We start from the raw sequence: 17,099 nt of genomic DNA, 5'->3' as shown, positions 1-17,099 counted from the left end.
ACTTTAATGCCATTTGCTGAGCAAGAATTTGCCTAGATTTCTTTCTGTCCCCTCAGGAAATGACCTCCAGCTATTGTTCATCAGCCTCAGAGAGCTTGTAGAGTGACTTTTTCTTTTTTTGTCCTTAAATTCCTTTTACAACTTGAATATCACACACTGCAGTGAAGTCACGTAACCTACATACGTGAACTTTTTAAATGTTCACATTCACATGCAGGCTTTCAGTTCAGAGCACTTCTTGTTATTTTTTGCATACGATTCATTTCTTTCCAAATTTTTACATGTAACGAATCATTTATACACGATTCATTTCTTTCCACGTTTATTACATATAACGAATCATTTATACACGATTCATTTCTTTCCACATTTATTATATATAACAAATCATTTATACACGATTCATTTCTTTCCACGTTTATTACATATAGCGAATCATTTATACACGATTCATTTCTTTCCACGTTTATTACATATAACGAATCATTTATACACGATTCATTTCTTTCCACGTTTATTACATATAACGAATCATTTATACACGATTCATTTCTTTCCACGTGTGATTTTTAACGTTTCATTCACCCCCCACCCCCTACCCAACAAATCATGATGTGATATTTACACATGATTCATTTATTTCATATAATGAATCATTTATACAAGGTGCATTTATTTCCATGTAATTTTTTTATGATTGACTTTTCCCCAAATTATTTCTTTCTATCCACATTTATTTTATATAATGAATCATTTACATGTGATTCATTTCTTCCCTCATATTATCTTTCCATTGTTTCCAGTCCTAGATAGATAGATAGATAGATAGATAGATAGATAGATAGATAGATAGATAGATAGATAGATAGATAGATAGATAGATAGATAGATCTTCTCAGTATCAGTGTGCGAATTAACACCTGCGATGAAGATGTACAGTGTGAAGCAAACAGCCCTGATTCTTATTGGTTGGGATTTTTTTATTGTTTAGTAATGTGATGTTTATTTTCCATGCATTTGTATTGTAATTTAAAAAGTTGTTTGCTTTAACAGGTGACGTAACAGATTAAGAGCTCATCAGGAATCAGTGGATGCTTGGAAATGATGAAATGAATTTTTAAAAGACATTAATAAGTGTTAGTAACATGATAATAAGTATAATAATTGCACGGATTAATGTGAGGTAAGGAAACATCAGGACTGGGGAACCTTTATAATGTCGTAGGATTTGAGCAGAGTTGAGAAGTTCCATGAAGATTTTGGACCTCTACTGAGATGAGGGTGACTCTGTGAGGATCCTGAGACATCTAGTGATGTTCCAGCTCCAGTTAGACTCTGCTTACTAAAGAAGAGATGTGGTCTCCATGTGGTCTTTGAGGACAACAACCTCCTCATCAATACAACATTTATCAGACTGTATATTCATAATCACACCCCCAGTGTCACCCAGATGAGGATGAGGTTCACTTTTGAGTCTGGTTCCTCTCAAGGTTCCTTCCTTTACCATCTAAGGGAGTTTTTCCTCCCCACAGTCACCTGAGTCACCTCAGACTTGCTCATTGGGGATAAATACATACACATTTAAATATATCTAATATTAATCTTGAACTTTGTATTATATTAATCTTTATATTCTTTATGTTAACCTTTTTTTCTATGTCCCCTGCAAAAGACCTGCTTTAAACACCAAGGTGTCTCATTAACACCGATGTTGTGTTCAGATAACTGAAGTAAGTCTAAAAGAACACCTACTGTGTTAAATTCGTTGTTTATGGAGTCATTTTGGACTTGAAGGAGTGAGTGTGTGTGTGTGTGTGTGTATGTGTGTGTATGTGTATGTATGTATGTGCGTGTTTGTGTGTGTGTTGTGTGTGTATGTGTAAGTGTGTGTGTGAGTGTGTGTGTTTGTATGTGTTTGTGTATGTGTGTGTATGTGTATGTTTGTGGGTGTATGTGTGTGTGTATGTATGTGCGTGTGTGTGTATGTGTGTGTGTAAGTGTATGTGTGTGTATGTGTGTGTGTATGTATGTATGTATGTGCGTGTGTGTATGTATGTATGTGCATGTGTGTATGTGTGTGTGTATGTGTGTGTATGTGTGTGTGTGTGTGTGTGTGTATGTGTGTGTGTGTAAGTGTATATCTGTGTGTGTGTGTGTATGTAAGTGTAAGTGTATGTCTGTGTGTGTATGTGTGTGTGTATGTGTGTGTATGTGTGTGTATGTGTGTGTGTGTGTATGTGTGTGTCTGTGTGTGTGTGTGTGTGTGTGTGTGTATGTGTGTGTAAGTGTACAGTATATCTGTGTGTGTGTGTGTGTGTGTGTGTGTGTGTGTGTGTGTAAGTTTATGTCTGTGTGTGTGTTGATCACCGTGCCGTCGCCTCCCACAGCGCTTCATCTGTACAGTCACTGTATCTCTCTCTCTCTCTTTCCTCTCTCTGTCTCACACACACACTCACTCACACACACGCGCGCGCGCCGCGGCAGCATGACCGGCGGTCCTAAAGACGGAGATACCGAGGTAAGTCTGCGAATTTAACGCCGCTTTATCGGGGAATATTTCATTACAATTCAGGGTTTGTTTTGCTTTCGCATTTCCCTGTAATCTAAAGCTCCTCCCTGGACGGTGTGACCGCGGTGGATTTACACCTGGTTCCGGTGTTGGCACGTTTTCACCGCGCGCGCACAGGTTTTCGTGCGTTATCGCTTTGGCACGCGGTTATCATCTTTTTCCCTTCGCTCTCTCCAAACTAGTGCCTCTTACTCCTCATAGTAGCTACAGAACAAACGATTCAACCCGTTGGTTGTGCATCATTATAGGTACTTTTATGTAGAATTACCTTTTTTTTAAAAAAAAATTATTTATCGGTATTTATCACAGGCTTGTTTGTAATTTTCGGGGGTCGATTTTCACTGTTTGCGTTTAAATGTTGTAGTTAATATGTGATATTTTAATTGGTGCGAAATGCAACGAAAACAAAAACAATAAAGGTTGCACCAGTTTTACTGTAAGTTATTTCTGTACGCTTTTTTATGGTGTTTGGTGCGCGCACGCACGGTGTTTGGTGATGACCCCTTGTGGTGGAACTACAGTTTCTACTAGAGAGAGAGAGAGAGAGAGAGAGAGAGAGAGAGAGGGGTGTGGTGCTGTACTTACCCCCTCATTTAAAACCATCCCATGCCAGGGGAATGAGCTGAGGTGCTCCCTGTTTGCTCTCCCAACCGCATTTGCACTTTTTCCCCTCATTCTGACTTTGCGCTGTTTCCTTGGCACCCGTGTAGGAATACATTCACTCACCGTTCATCAGGAAACAAGGGAACATATACAAGCCAAACAACAAAGATATGGACAGCGACAGCATCAACGAGAAAACCTTGCAGGACGTCCACACCAAGGAGATAGACCTGGTCAACCGGGACCCCAAGCATTTAAACGACCATGTAGTTAAGGTGAGACTTTTATTTATTTCATTTTATGCTAAAGTGCACTGAGAATTCAATCGATCACAAGTTTTTATATTCGGCTTGTTTAAAAAGCCAAGGAAGATTTTTGCAAGGTAGATAGAGTCCAAGGCTGCTCAGGGTTTCCACTAGAAGCAGTGTTGAGAGGATAAAAACCAGAGCAGTGGTGTCCTGAGGACATCGTCGTCTATCCAGTGAGGTTTAAACACATCTGACTTTTATGTGTCTATGTGGTTGAGCTCGTGCAGGCTTGATATCCCGCTGGTGCTTTAGTGACCCAAAACTAATGAACACTTTATCTATAGTAGGATAACGAGTCACTGACCGACTATTTCAGAAGCCTGTTTGGCTTTGGGACGCAGCCTTGAAACATCAGTGTTGGAATGACATGGAGAGGTGTGGTTTGGCTTCAACAAGCTACTGTAGTACCAAGAATATTTTTTATTTTATTTATTTTTTTTTTTTGAAATCATCTTCTGGTGACATTTTGGAACAAATTTAATATGATCATCAGAAATAACAACAGGTGAGATTCTTTTACCGATAACGGCTTATTTTATGAAAATATCCACTCGTATGTTCTGACATTCTTTTTACTGCTCAGAGCACAAGGTTAAAAGCCAAAAATCAAAAATTGTAAATATTTCCTTTACTGTAATGTAATCTTTATCGCACATCTGTATCGGTGCTTAAATCCAGAACATCCAGATGTTTTTTTTGTTTTTTTTGTTTTTTTTTTAAAATGACTAGCCATGAGTAGCTAGGCATGACCTGGCATGACCACCAGGAGGCACTGTCTGGGAACTACAAGCAGCCTGCAGAAGATAATGATCTAAACAACACGATTTAGTTGTTTTCAGTCCTTTATTTGTCGTTTGTTGTTGTTGTTGTTGTTGTTAAATGTAATCCTATATGTAAGTGTTTAACACAAGAGATTTACGAGAAAGACACCAGCTGTCTGTAGTGAGCAAATTGCGAGCTCCAGTTGCGTAATATTATTATTAAACCTGCAAACTTTATTGGATAATTGTCTAAAGAATGATTTTGTATTAATCTTGATTGTTGCACCACAACATTGATGGACATCGTGATGGATTTCGCATCGTTTTACATCCAGTATGTTTTCGACTTTGTATGTTTTGTATGCAAAGTGGGCGTGGCCCAAACTGGAAATTGTGTGTAAAAATTTAAATCGTACCATTCTACCCGTGTTCACAACGGAAATTTCTGGATAAATTTCGTGACTTGTGGCTCTAACTCTTCCTCAGCCTCAGCTTCATCACTCCAGTTCAGAACTAAAGATTTTTTTTAATCTGTTCCGTGACCCGCATCAGGCAGCTCCTCAAAATGCATCATACTTCAAAGGATGTTCGTTCCATGGATCGTTCACCCCCCCCCCTTTTTTTTCTTTTTTAATTAAACGAAAAATCTTGTACTTGTTTTCCTTTAGATACTTTTACCTATTGTACATGTTTTTAGATTTGGTTCCATTCGTGCGGTGCAGAAAGCAGATCATGATGGATTGAGACATGGCCGTGTTGCATGATCCTTTTTAAAATACCATATAGGGAGAATCCAGTGGTGAATAATTCTTGGCTGGTGAGAAAGAGATAGTGAGAGAGAGAGAGTGAGAGAGAGAGGGAGAGAGAGAGAGAGAGATAGAGAGAGAGAGAGAGGGAGAGAGAGAGGGAGAGAGAGAGAGAGAGAGAGAGAGAGAGAGAGAGAGAGAGAGAGAGAGAGAGAGAGAGAGAGAGATAGAGAGAGGGAGATAGAGAGAGAGAGAGGGAGGGAGATAGAGAGGGAGAGAGAGAGAGAGCGAGAGGGAGAGAGAGAGGGAGAGAGAGAGGGAGATAGAGAGAGAGAGAGAGAGAGAGAGAGAGAGAGAGGGAGAGAGAGAGCGAGAGGGAGAGAGAGAGAGAGAGGGAGATAGAGAGAGGGAGAGAGAGAGAGGGAGGGAGATAGAGAGAGGGAGAGAGAGAGAGAGAGGGAGAGAGAGAGAAAGAGAGGGAGAGAGAGAGAGAGAGGGAGATAGAGAGAGAGAGAGGGAGAGAGAGAGAGAGACTAATTTTGGCAATGAAAGGCAATGCTCCAAAAACGCTAGAGGGGGAAAAAAGACTGTTATGTAAAAGTCAAGAGAGAAAAACTGTAGCATTGGTGAGAAGTTTATTTCTGGCATAAAAACAGGTTTGCATTCAGAAAAAGAAACAGCTGACGTAACGTTAAACAGCTGAATAGTTCCTTTTAGGTATTTTTGATATCGCCATGACGACATGGCGCTGGATTCTCTCCGACTAAAACTCGACTTCGACGTCGTCGCACCGTCACTCGAGCAATTAGAGATGAAAACGGATCGTGGCACAAAGCTGTGAATCACAAGGCGGTGTCAGAATGTTCCTTTACAGAAACAGCGACCCGGTCGTGTGGCGAATCCCACGTACTCAGACGAGGTGTCACAAACGCAGCCGAGCAATCAATGGCTTCGGGTCTCAGCTGGAACAGAGGAAATATTTCATGCTTCCTGTTTTTGAGAAATGCTTTTTCACTCCTAAGATTCTTAGCACAAGTTTTCCAGGGTGTGGAGTTGAGATAGAAGGAGAGAGAGAGAGAGAGAGAGAGAGAGAGAGAGAGAAAGAGAGAGAGAGAGTAAGAGAGAGAGAGAGAGAGAAAGAGAGAGAGAGCATGTGGTGAGTCTGTGTTAAGTGTCATACCGAGCATAGAGTAGATTTCTTTCTTCTCCGAATGAAAAAAAGGGATAAACAGCAGCTTATTAAATGAGCGCTGCATGAGCGTGAGTCACTCTCCTTCCCTGAAGATATCCAGAATACAAAAGCGCTTATGATTTGTCCACAAATTGGATCCACAAGACGAGCTCTAGACATTTATTTCTTTCTTTATTTATTTATTTGTTTATTTTTAAACTTTTCCATTTCTCTCTGGCTTCATGATCAGGGACACTGAAGTGGGCGTATTATCTTGTGGTCTTGCGTATGGGATGAAGGCAGGGAATTCCCATCTACATTTACACACACACACACACACACACACACACACACACACACACACACACACAGGGTGTTCCTCCAGGCAGGCAGCTGGCACTCAGCCCTGTGGCTCTCGAGCCGCATCGAAGATCCACATCAGAGTTCCTCTGAAAAAAAAAAAGCACAAGCAGCTTTCCCTTGGAACTGAGCAGATTTTTCCGCTCATAAAAAAAAACAAAAAACATTCTTTTAATAGCACACTGCAGCCGGATTCCTCCAGAGACTCCATCTAGACCAGAGCAGAGAGAGAAGGAGCTTCGAGCCTCTTTACTCCCCACTTATCATCTGCCCTAACACACTTCAGCACGACCTCCACGCATCAAAAGACCTTCAGGAACTCCAGCTGAGTAACGTGAAATCCAGCCGTGACAAGACTTCTGTTCGCTGGTCAGCGTCGAGTCTTAAATCACGTCGCCGGGGCTTTCGGAGCAGCGACGTGTCCTGATGCAAGAATGCAAGAATGCTGTGCAGAAATTCAGAAGAATAACAATTTCCTAAAATAGCTGAGACTCATCATCGGTCCTCACTGACCGAGCTCAAGTAACAGCATAGCAGAATATATCTAAAAAAATCTGCAACTCAATAAAAAACACATTATTTAGATAATGAATTAATTATTAATTAATGAATTGATTAATTAAGTAAATAATCAATTATTTGTTTCAATTATTCACTCTCTTTCACTCATCTTCTACCGCTTATCCGAACTACCTCGGGTCACGGGGAGCCTGTGCCTATCTCAGGCGTCATCGGGCATCAAGGCAGGATACACCCTGGACGGAGTGCCAACCCATCACAGGACACACACACACACACACTCATTCACTCACACAATCACACACTACGGACAATTTTCCAGAGATGCCAATCAACCTACCATGCATGTCTTTGGACCGGGGGAGGAAACCGGAGTACCCGGAGGAAACCCCCGAGGCACGGGGAGAACATGCAAACTCCACAAACACAAGGTGGAGGCGGGAATCGAACCCCCAACCCTGGAGGTGTGAGGCGAACGTGCTAACCACTAAGCCACCGTGCCCCCCTTTATATTATATTATATTATATTATATTATAGCGCTTATTCAAGGTAATACGTTATTATTCATTTCATAGTGATACCATGCAGGATTAAAAAAAAATAATAATAATACATCCTGATGTCAAAAACTATTATTAATTAAAATAATTTACTTTTAAATACATAAAATCCTGCACATTTTTGAAATTGTTGCTCATTTTTTCTCCAAAATGTTTAAAAAATATTATTCGAATAAAAATAAAATAAAATAAATAAAATAAAATAAATGATCACATTTTTTTTTTTAGAAATTTTACTTTTTTTTTCCAGAGAGGACAAAAAAACGTAGGCGCCTAAATAAAATCAGTCAGTCAGCAGGTTTGAAGTTTGAAGAGAATCAAAGCAGATTTTATACAGCTGTTGTTTCTAATAGAAATATAAAATATATAAGTGTTTGATTCCAAATTTTTGATCCTATTTTTCTTGTTACGTTCATGGAGGAAAATAAGTTTGTCAGGACAATACAGGAGAGAGCGTATAGAGAGTCTTTCCTGCTCGTTTGTCTCGGTTTCCTTGATACCTGTGGATTCCAGATGTTTGTAGGCAGATGTTGAGATCGTCTGCTGTACAGACTGGAGTCCAGCTGCAGAAGTTTCAGCACATTTTACATCTTAAAATCTTTACAGGAGTTTATTTTTACTCTGGACAGAGATGGAAAAAGATCCACTTCCCAGATGTCGGTTAAACACACACACACACACACACACACACACACACACACAAAGTACTCGTCGTGTTATTAGGCTTAAGATTATTCCGCACATCCGCTACACAAGTCCCAGTGAGTAAGCTTGTTACTATAGAAACAAACCGTATGTGTTATTACAAGCCCAACACCTTCTGACCAATCAGAATCCAGAACTCAGCAGCCCTGTTGTGGAAGCAGGTGAACAGATCTACATGTCCGAGCTGTTTGATTTAGCTCTAAACTCTTACGCTCGAGCGCCGGGTGTGATTTATGAAGTGCGGCGTGACAGAAAGCTTACACGATGTTAATAATCAGACGAGATCGCTGCACCGTGTAACGGAGCCGTCTCTGAGGAATGTGGAGTAGGCGTGGGCGGCGTTCTGGAAATACCCCGTACCATGCGGTGGTACTGATAACAGCGTATCTTTTTTTTTGTTGTTGTTGTTCTCTGCGCTCACACCGTGTTGTACTTTACACAGACTTTTTTTTTAAATGAAACTTTATACATAATATAAATGATACTTTATTATTATCTCCAAATATTGTGATACTCATCATTTTGGGGAAGATTGTAAACACAGTTGCCAGGTAACAATGTTATAAAAAAGTTTTTTTTTTTTTCAGGCTATTCAGACCCACTAACACCCTTGAAACATAATAGCAACCGTGTAACATCATAGCAACCAGCTAAGATTCCATAGCGACTGCTTACTTACAACCTGGAAACCACTCGGGACCGTAGATCAACCACCTGCCACATGAAATGACATAGCAATCACCTGGTAACACCATAGCAACCACCTAGCACCACTTTGGAATACCATAGCAACCACCTAGTAACACCCTAGCAATGAATTACCAACCGCATAACAACCAACAAGCGACAAACTAGCAACCACATGAAATACCATAGCAACCGCATCCCAACACTATAGCAACTCCGTAGCAATGACGTTAAATCTATACAGTAAACTTTAGCAGTTCACTATTCTGCACATTTTTTGCAGATGCTCCATATATTCAGGTCTTATCATAGATGCAGTGATGTTTTCTGTCTCCTGTCAGAGGTAAAACATCTGTTTATAGCTGCTGTAATACAGGCGAGAACAAAAACTTATGGATGTTAGCATCAGTCACTCCAGGAGCTCGATTTTGTGCATTATTTTAATTGTCTGCACAACTTGGAGCTTTTTGTGCTTTTTCTTTATCGTTGTCATGGAAATCTACCTGAACCGGTGAAACCCAGAGGCACCGGATGCTTCTTTTAAACTCCTACCGTCGGACACACGTGTTACGACTGTCTACGAGAGCCGTACGTGTTCCACACATGTGAATAGAAGAGGGGTTTGGTTGAATGTGTATTGTGACGTCGCACGAAGCCTCTCGGCTCGAATCGCCGTAAAATCTGTCAATCGAAAAAATTGTTTCTATGATTTTGTGTTGATTTGTCTTTAAATCGTAAACTTTTCATTGATTAAAATTGAAATTGAATTCATTAACGTATAAACAAATCGTTCTGTTTGTAGAAGAGGAACGAACCATTTTTGGATGTGTTGCTATAGGAACACTGAATGTTTTCCTCATGGTGTCTCCTGGTGTGCGTGCAGGTGGACTTCGAGGACGTGATCGCTGAGCCCGCGGGCACCTACAGCTTCGACGGTGTGTGGAAAGCCAGCTTCACCACGTTCACGGTCAGTAAGTACTGGTTCTACCGACTGCTGACGGCGCTGGTGGGCATCCCGCTGGCGCTCATCTGGGGCATCTTCTTCGCCATCCTGTCCTTCCTGCACATCTGGGCGGTGGTGCCGTGCGTGAAGAGCTACATGATCGAGATCCACTGCATCAGCCAGGTCTACTCCATCTGCGTGCACACCTTCTGCGACCCGCTGTTCGAAGCCATGGGGAAGTGCTTCAGCAACGTCCGCCTCACCACCACGAAGGTGGTGTAGGAGCGCAAGGAAGTGAAGGAAGAAATAAGGCTCGGGGGGTGGGGGCTGGGTGGGGGCTGGGTGGGGGTTAGGTGGTGTGGAGTGGAGAGAGTGGAGGGGAATAAAAGATTAAAATGGAGAGAGGGAGCGAAAAAATAACCCTTCATGTTGAAGAGGTTGACGTGAAAAGAATAGCGAGACTTTCCAGTCTCTGGTTAGCGATTTTCGTCTCCCTCCGGTCTGGGTTTCTCTACGGAAATATCAAATGTTAAGGATTTTATTTCATTTGTTAGCGTTTATCACGACACGAGCAGCAGGTCAGCCTTGCATTTTATTCCGCTTCCTGGGACAAGGCTGTGAATCTTAACCTTTTGTTTTTGTCCCGCTTCACTCATGCTTCAGTCCACATATAAATCATCCATCGTCTTTTCCCCCGTTTTTTTTATTTTTTTTTTTATTTTTAACTAAAACTTAACCTTTGTTCTTTTCATTCTTCATAATTACTTGTGGAAGTTTACTAAAGTTTATAAAACAGATCTTTGTCTATGTGGATCGTCACTAAAACGAAGCCCGAGCAGGAAAAACGTTCTCTTTTGTGAGAGACGTCCTAAAACTTTTAACGTGGATAATAAAGCTTAATAAAAATAAACCCACCAAAGCGCAGACATTTTCCTGCTCATCAACTCCCTCCTCTGTGTAAACTGACATAAAACAAGACGGTAAATATTTACACGTTTATGGTTTATAGAGAGACGATCAGCCAATCGGAACAATCGAACTAATCTGCAAACGAATTTTTTTTTATTAATAACAATTAATAAACGAGGACGTCATACTGTATATAGAAACGATTATATAATTAAAACAGCAATTTAAACAGCTTAAAAAAAAATCAAGTCGTGTACAAGATAATCGAGAACTCGTGCGATTCTTTTTGATTTTTTTTTTTTTTGAGCAGAAAATGTCTGTGCGCGAGTTTTAAAACACTAGTTAAGTGTTTGTGTGTGTTTTTTTCGCCTCTTCAGGGCTCCGTATACTTTTTTTAATTATTAATAAAATGATAAAGTGGGCGTGTTCCTGCTGATTTTTTTTCGAGACTGCCCATGACACTGCATGCTGCCGTTGCTGTACCACGGGCCAAACTCGAGGCCATTTGACTTTCAGCGTAAAGCTAACACGAGAAAGCGAGAGAGAGAGAGAGAGAGAGAGAGAGAGAGAGAGAGATTGAGACCATACCTGCTTTCGCAACACCAACTAACCAACTTTTTTTCTTCTTCTCATTTGAGCGACGTTACAGACCGATAAGCTTCTTCACTTAACTAAAACCTTAGAAGCTTTTTAGAGTCAGTGAAGCCCGAGCTTTTAGCTTTAGCAAACATCCACTATATGAACATGAAGTACTTTATTTTATTTTATTTTTTATTTTTCACATATTGTTCATAACTCTTTATCAATCAGCTGAGGCGCATTGCATCACGACGTGAGTCGTACGTCTGTATTTGTTTGTGCAAAGAGAAATAATATTAATAATAAGTGCCTGGAAAAAAAATTAAGATATCGAATTCTTCTTGTTTTTTGATTTCACACACTGGCAAAAGACTCAAGCTGGAAGAAGCTTTCAGCCCCTTGGACTCCATGGAAACCGGGGCGCTTTTTCTCGTCTTTTCTACAGCCATCGAGCTCCTTTTCTTTTCCTTTTTCTTTTCGACTCAGTCGCCTTACCGTCTGTCTACCTGCTGTCTCTGAGGACGGGAACGTGTCTGATGAAAAGGGCGTCTTGCTACGGGAGAGCTGTATTTTTTTTTTACATACTGTACCTTCCTGCTTTTTACTGTAAACTTCACGCCGTGCACATTAAAAAAAAATGAAACCGTGTTATATTTTGTTGTCTGTCATTTAAAACGGTTACAGCAAACAAGTCTGACGTGAAACGTGTTAAATACGTTTATACGCAGATCATCGACGTGTTCAGTGAATTTGTTACTATTTTTATTTTTTATTTATTGATTTATTTTTAAGTTTAAATGCGTCTCTGAACGGCGGAGCTTTAAACGGGAGAAAGAAAGAAAAAAAAACCTTGAACTTCTTTTCTCGCTCACGATCTATAATTAGTTGTAATTGAATGTTTCTTCATCACAGAAGCCAATTTTGGTTCAATTCAGTTATAATGTGCTTGGTTTATGGAGCAAGTTCTTACAATACAAGCAAATTGGTTAAGATTTAAGCACCTGATAGAGGAATGGTTTTATTACCGTATAATATTTAGTGATAAAGTTTCGTCATGACTTGATTATAAACCTTAAGCAACTCACCTGATGTGTATTCTGTGTTATTTTAGTAGGGAGAAAAAAAAACACCTTGTTGTATTTTTGTAGGTAATTAAGAGATCAGTCATCTCGCTGCGACGCACCTGACGACGTAATTACGACTTCCCAACTCGTAAATATGAAGGAGGACTCAAACACATAGTAAGTCCTAGCAGCAGGTGGTCTAATGGCACTGTGTGTAACGTAGGAAGCAAGTGAATTTCATTCTACAGTAAATCCTGGATTCTGTTGATGTTAATTATAATGATGAATGAGGGATCTCACTTGTTTTTAGTACCAAGTCATTTAAAAACAATCCTACACACAGACTGTATATACACTTGGAAAAAAATAGCAATATAGCGTGAAATTAAATGTGACGTGACGTACGGCTAAGTACGGTGACCCATACTCAGAATTTGTTCTCTGCATTTAACCCATCCAAAGTGCACACACACACACAGCAGTGAACACACACACACCGTGAACACACACACGGAGCAGTGGGCAGCCATTTATGCTGCGGTGCCCGGGGAGCAGTTGGGGGGGTTCGGTGCCTTGCTCGAGGGCACCTCAGTCGTGGTATTCAGTCGAGACTCGAACCCACAACCTTAGGGTTAGGAGTCAGACTCTCTAACCGTTAGGCCACGACTTCCCAATTAGGACATGTTAAAAGATACTGAGTTAGAAGCATCCAGTTTGTAAACATACACTTCGTACCCGAGGTGTGTTAATGACGTCTAGCCGTACACAAAGAGACATGAGTCCAGCTCCCGTGTCAAAGCTCAGTATCTGATCTCAGACGAGTTCACAGAGGAAAATGGCACGGACCATTGAGTCATTCCAGGTTTATCTAAACATCAGCTAGGCTGTGTTTAAAGAGCACAGAGTTTGAGTGCAATAAACAGCTAAACCCAGGCTCACTTCAAACCCAGTCCTCGCTCGTTAGCCGCACTGTTTATTCATTCCCTAGATTCCAAAAAAGGGAGCTTTCGCAGTCCACCTCAGCAAAGTCAAGGCCAAGGTCATTAATACTATTTAAGATGGCGACGGGAGTGGAGTTTTTGAGTCATACTGCTGTGCCATGGTTATAAAATTTTAAGGTCAGATGTAATAAGCCCGTGCAAGACTTGCGTGCTAAGAGGGATGCAAATAAAGCTCACTGCTGAACGTGGAGGGTTCAGACGCTGGAACTGAAAGAGCTCGCTTTGGTTCAGAATCAATCAGAGTCACAGAAACTCGTTTCACTGCAATTCAGTTCTTGGTTCAGGGGGCATTTAAATTTTTTTGCAATTACTTTCTATGCTAGGTTAAGCTATGTGAAAATAATCCATACTTAAAGTGAACAGACAGACAGACAGACAGTCAGACAGACAGATAGATAGACAGATAGATAGACAGACAGACAGACAGACAGACAGACAGACAGATAGATAGACAGACAGACAGACAGACAGACAGACAGATAGACAGACAGACAGACAGACAGACAGATAGATAGACAGACAGATAGATAGACAGACAGACAGACAGACAGACAGACAGACAGACAGACAAACAGATAGACAGAAAGATAGACAGATAGATGGACAGACAGATAGACAGACAGACAGACAGACAGATAGATAGACAGACAGACAGACAGACAGACAGACAGACAGATAGACAGACAGATAGATAGACAGATAGATAGACAGACAGACAGACAGACAGACAGACAGATAGACAGACAGACAGACAGACCGACAGACAGACAGACAGACAGACAGACAGATAGATAGATAGATAGATAGATAGATAGATAGATAGATAGATAGATAGATAGATAGATAGATAGATAGATTGCTTGATTCACTAAGCATGAAATATTTTAAGATAAGTATCAGCAAAAAGACTCTACTGATCATTAAGTATTAGGTGCAAAAGCCCGGTGTTTGTGGGCGGAGCTTCCTGATGACTGACATTTCTACACATTACGTACAAATCTATGTATAAACACAAACTGCAGGATTTAGTATCCATAAAGATATACGTTTAAATGCTAACGCTGATGGTTAACCTTCTCTAATAAGGTTGTTGGCCGAGTAGACGATTCTACAGTTGTTTTGTTTGATTATTTATTTTAAATCAGAGAACTAGGAAACACTAGATGTTAACTAGCATCCATGCTAATTACATGAAAATAAAAACAATTAGTAACATGACCTTCAAGGACAACTGACTTCCTGTTAAAAATGACTAAAAGGAATAAACTATTCCAGGTAAAGTGAATGAACAACAATTTCTACTTTGGTCATTTCCCTTTAGGGGTCACCACAGGGAATCGTCTGTTTCCACCTAACTCTATCTTCATCATCCTCTGCTCTCGCACCGATTGCCTTCATGTCCTCCTTTAACACATCCATACGTCTCCTCTTTGTCCTTCCACTTGACCTCTGACCTGCAGCTCCATCTCCAACATCCTTCTACCAATATAACCATCTCCCTCCTCTGTACATGTCCAAACCATCTCAATCTAGTCTCTCTGTCCTTGTCCCCAAAACAGCCGACCTGAGCCGTCCCTCTGATGCGCTCGTTCCTAATCCTGTCCATCCTCATCACTCTTAAAGAGAACCTCAACATCCTCATCTCTGCTACCTCCATCTCTGCCTCACGTCTTTACCTCACTGCTACAGTCTCTAACCCATACAGCAGAGCAGCTCTCACTACTGTCCTCACTACTGTCCTCACTACTGTCTTCTACACCAGCAATGCTTGGTTAATTGTGGAAATGATCACAGAGGGGGAAATAAGGATGTAGGAAGATTGAGTGTGTCATTAGACTAAGGCTCAAGCTGTGATCTTCCTGCTTTGTAGAGGAAAAAATGGGAAAACCCAATAAAAGAAGACACCAAAATGGCGTACACAAACAAAGGAATCTTCAATATTAACCTAATAAATATTATTAAAATATCAAAAGGAGACTTTGGACTTTTCAGTGAGGCTCATTTTCACACACACACACACACTTACTGTAAAACCAGAAGTGTTTTGTTTTCTTCATCATAATTCTGCCTGATCTCGTCTTTAATTCTGTCTTTTTCTTCCTTACATATTTTTCATTCAGTTTCTTCTCTTTGTGATGCTTAGATGTCTTAAAGGGTAAGTAACCTATCAGCCAGGTGCAGGCAGTCCAGGTTAATCACCCTGGAGGATTCAGAGCATAGATATCTATACACTAGATGTCGCATTGGGGTCCTAAAAATGCGTCAAAACCGCTGCCGTCTTTGTACGGTGCTCCTTTACCTCAAATGCATGGACGATGCCGGACTTCTGTGCTGCGTTTGGTTGTTCAAACGGAATAAATCTAAAAACCAGACAGTAAGGGATTACATTACACAAGTGAGAATGTGTTTTATGATATTGAATGTTAGGAAATTATATTTCTTGTTCCGTTGGTTTGTTTTAGTCCTTGTTTAACGACCGCAGCTAATCCATGTTAGTTACTCATTAGTTTTTAACAGTTAGGAAAACAGACAATGTTTGTAGATTCCGAAGCTCTTAATAAAGACGTTAAAAATTGACCCATGTTTTTTTTTTTGCTTAAAGGTGAAAAGACCCAACTTTATGTATGTTCTGTAAGATTCCCTTATCTGTCAAACATATTATATTAGATTGTCCTGGACTTAACACAAGCCGAATGCTCTTTTATCAAGTTACTTCACTTAAAGACATATTTAATGACATCATGTCTGAAAAGGGTTTGGATTTTTTTTTTTATCGTATGTTAATTAAAATAAAAAAATTGTATAATATGACTTGCTGTTTATGTTTGTTTTGTTTTTATTGCATTTATACGATATTTGTGTTTTTGTAATTGAATTTTTACCATGAAAATAGCTTTTGATTGCTGACATGGTATTAAATAAAATAATCTGAATCTGTTTGTAGATTCCCAGGTGATAAACAGAGACGAGTTGCAGTTGCGGCACTAAACACTTTTTTTTAATGGTTAACTCAGCTGACAGTCCTGGAAAGATGTCACCAGTTAGGTTGGCAGTTCAGCCTCAAAGTCAAACTTTGTGTTGTTTTTTTGTTGGTTTATGTGACTTTAGTACATACTTATTTAATGTGGTAAAAGTACTATGGGAAAAGAATACATAAAAGATTGAACAGTCTTTAGCACCTCAACTATCTAACTTTCACATTATGTTCTTCTCAAATTTGTGATTTTCTTCCACCTGCAAATTGCTTTGTGTATCATATTTAATAAACCAATACAATATAAATGTTTAAATGAACATGTATAGTCACACCATTGTAGCAGTGTTACATGCAGTAGGCTATAAGGTAAGTAGTGATTGTTCATTTGAAGTTTACTCAAGTGGAAGAATGTAAGTAATAAACTTACACCTACTAGCACTATGTATTATATTGTGAAAAAGTAGATTATGTTAATATCAAAACCTTAAATTTTCTCTGGACTTAATGATAAATACATGTCTGATCTTTGGAACAAACCAAAAAAAACTTTCTCCAGCATGTCACTTTGCACCTCTACTGCTCTCTGCTGGCTGTCAGCGGTGTAGCGCCTAATCTTACATCCATTATATATTCAGG

General features: G+C 40.0%; 1 protein-coding gene across 1 annotated transcript; it reads left to right on the top strand.

The window, feature by feature from the left end:
* Nucleotides 1–2,401: 2,401 nt before the first annotated feature.
* On the top strand, nt 2,402–12,069 carry cav1 (caveolin 1). The gene is made up of 3 exons (XM_060885375.1): nt 2,402–2,518; nt 3,280–3,447; nt 9,874–12,069. Exons 1-3 carry the CDS (start codon nt 2,486–2,488, stop codon nt 10,213–10,215), a joined length of 543 nt encoding a protein of 180 aa, XP_060741358.1. The 5' UTR covers nt 2,402–2,485; the 3' UTR covers nt 10,216–12,069.
* The last annotated feature ends 5,030 nt before the right edge of the window (nt 12,070–17,099 follow it).

Source organism: Tachysurus vachellii, chromosome 13 (genome assembly GCF_030014155.1).
Source record: "Tachysurus vachellii isolate PV-2020 chromosome 13, HZAU_Pvac_v1, whole genome shotgun sequence".
Taxonomy (NCBI): domain Eukaryota; kingdom Metazoa; phylum Chordata; class Actinopteri; order Siluriformes; family Bagridae; genus Tachysurus; species Tachysurus vachellii.
Note: the sequence above shows the minus strand (reverse complement) of the source record. Positions and strands in the feature narration are given on the sequence as shown.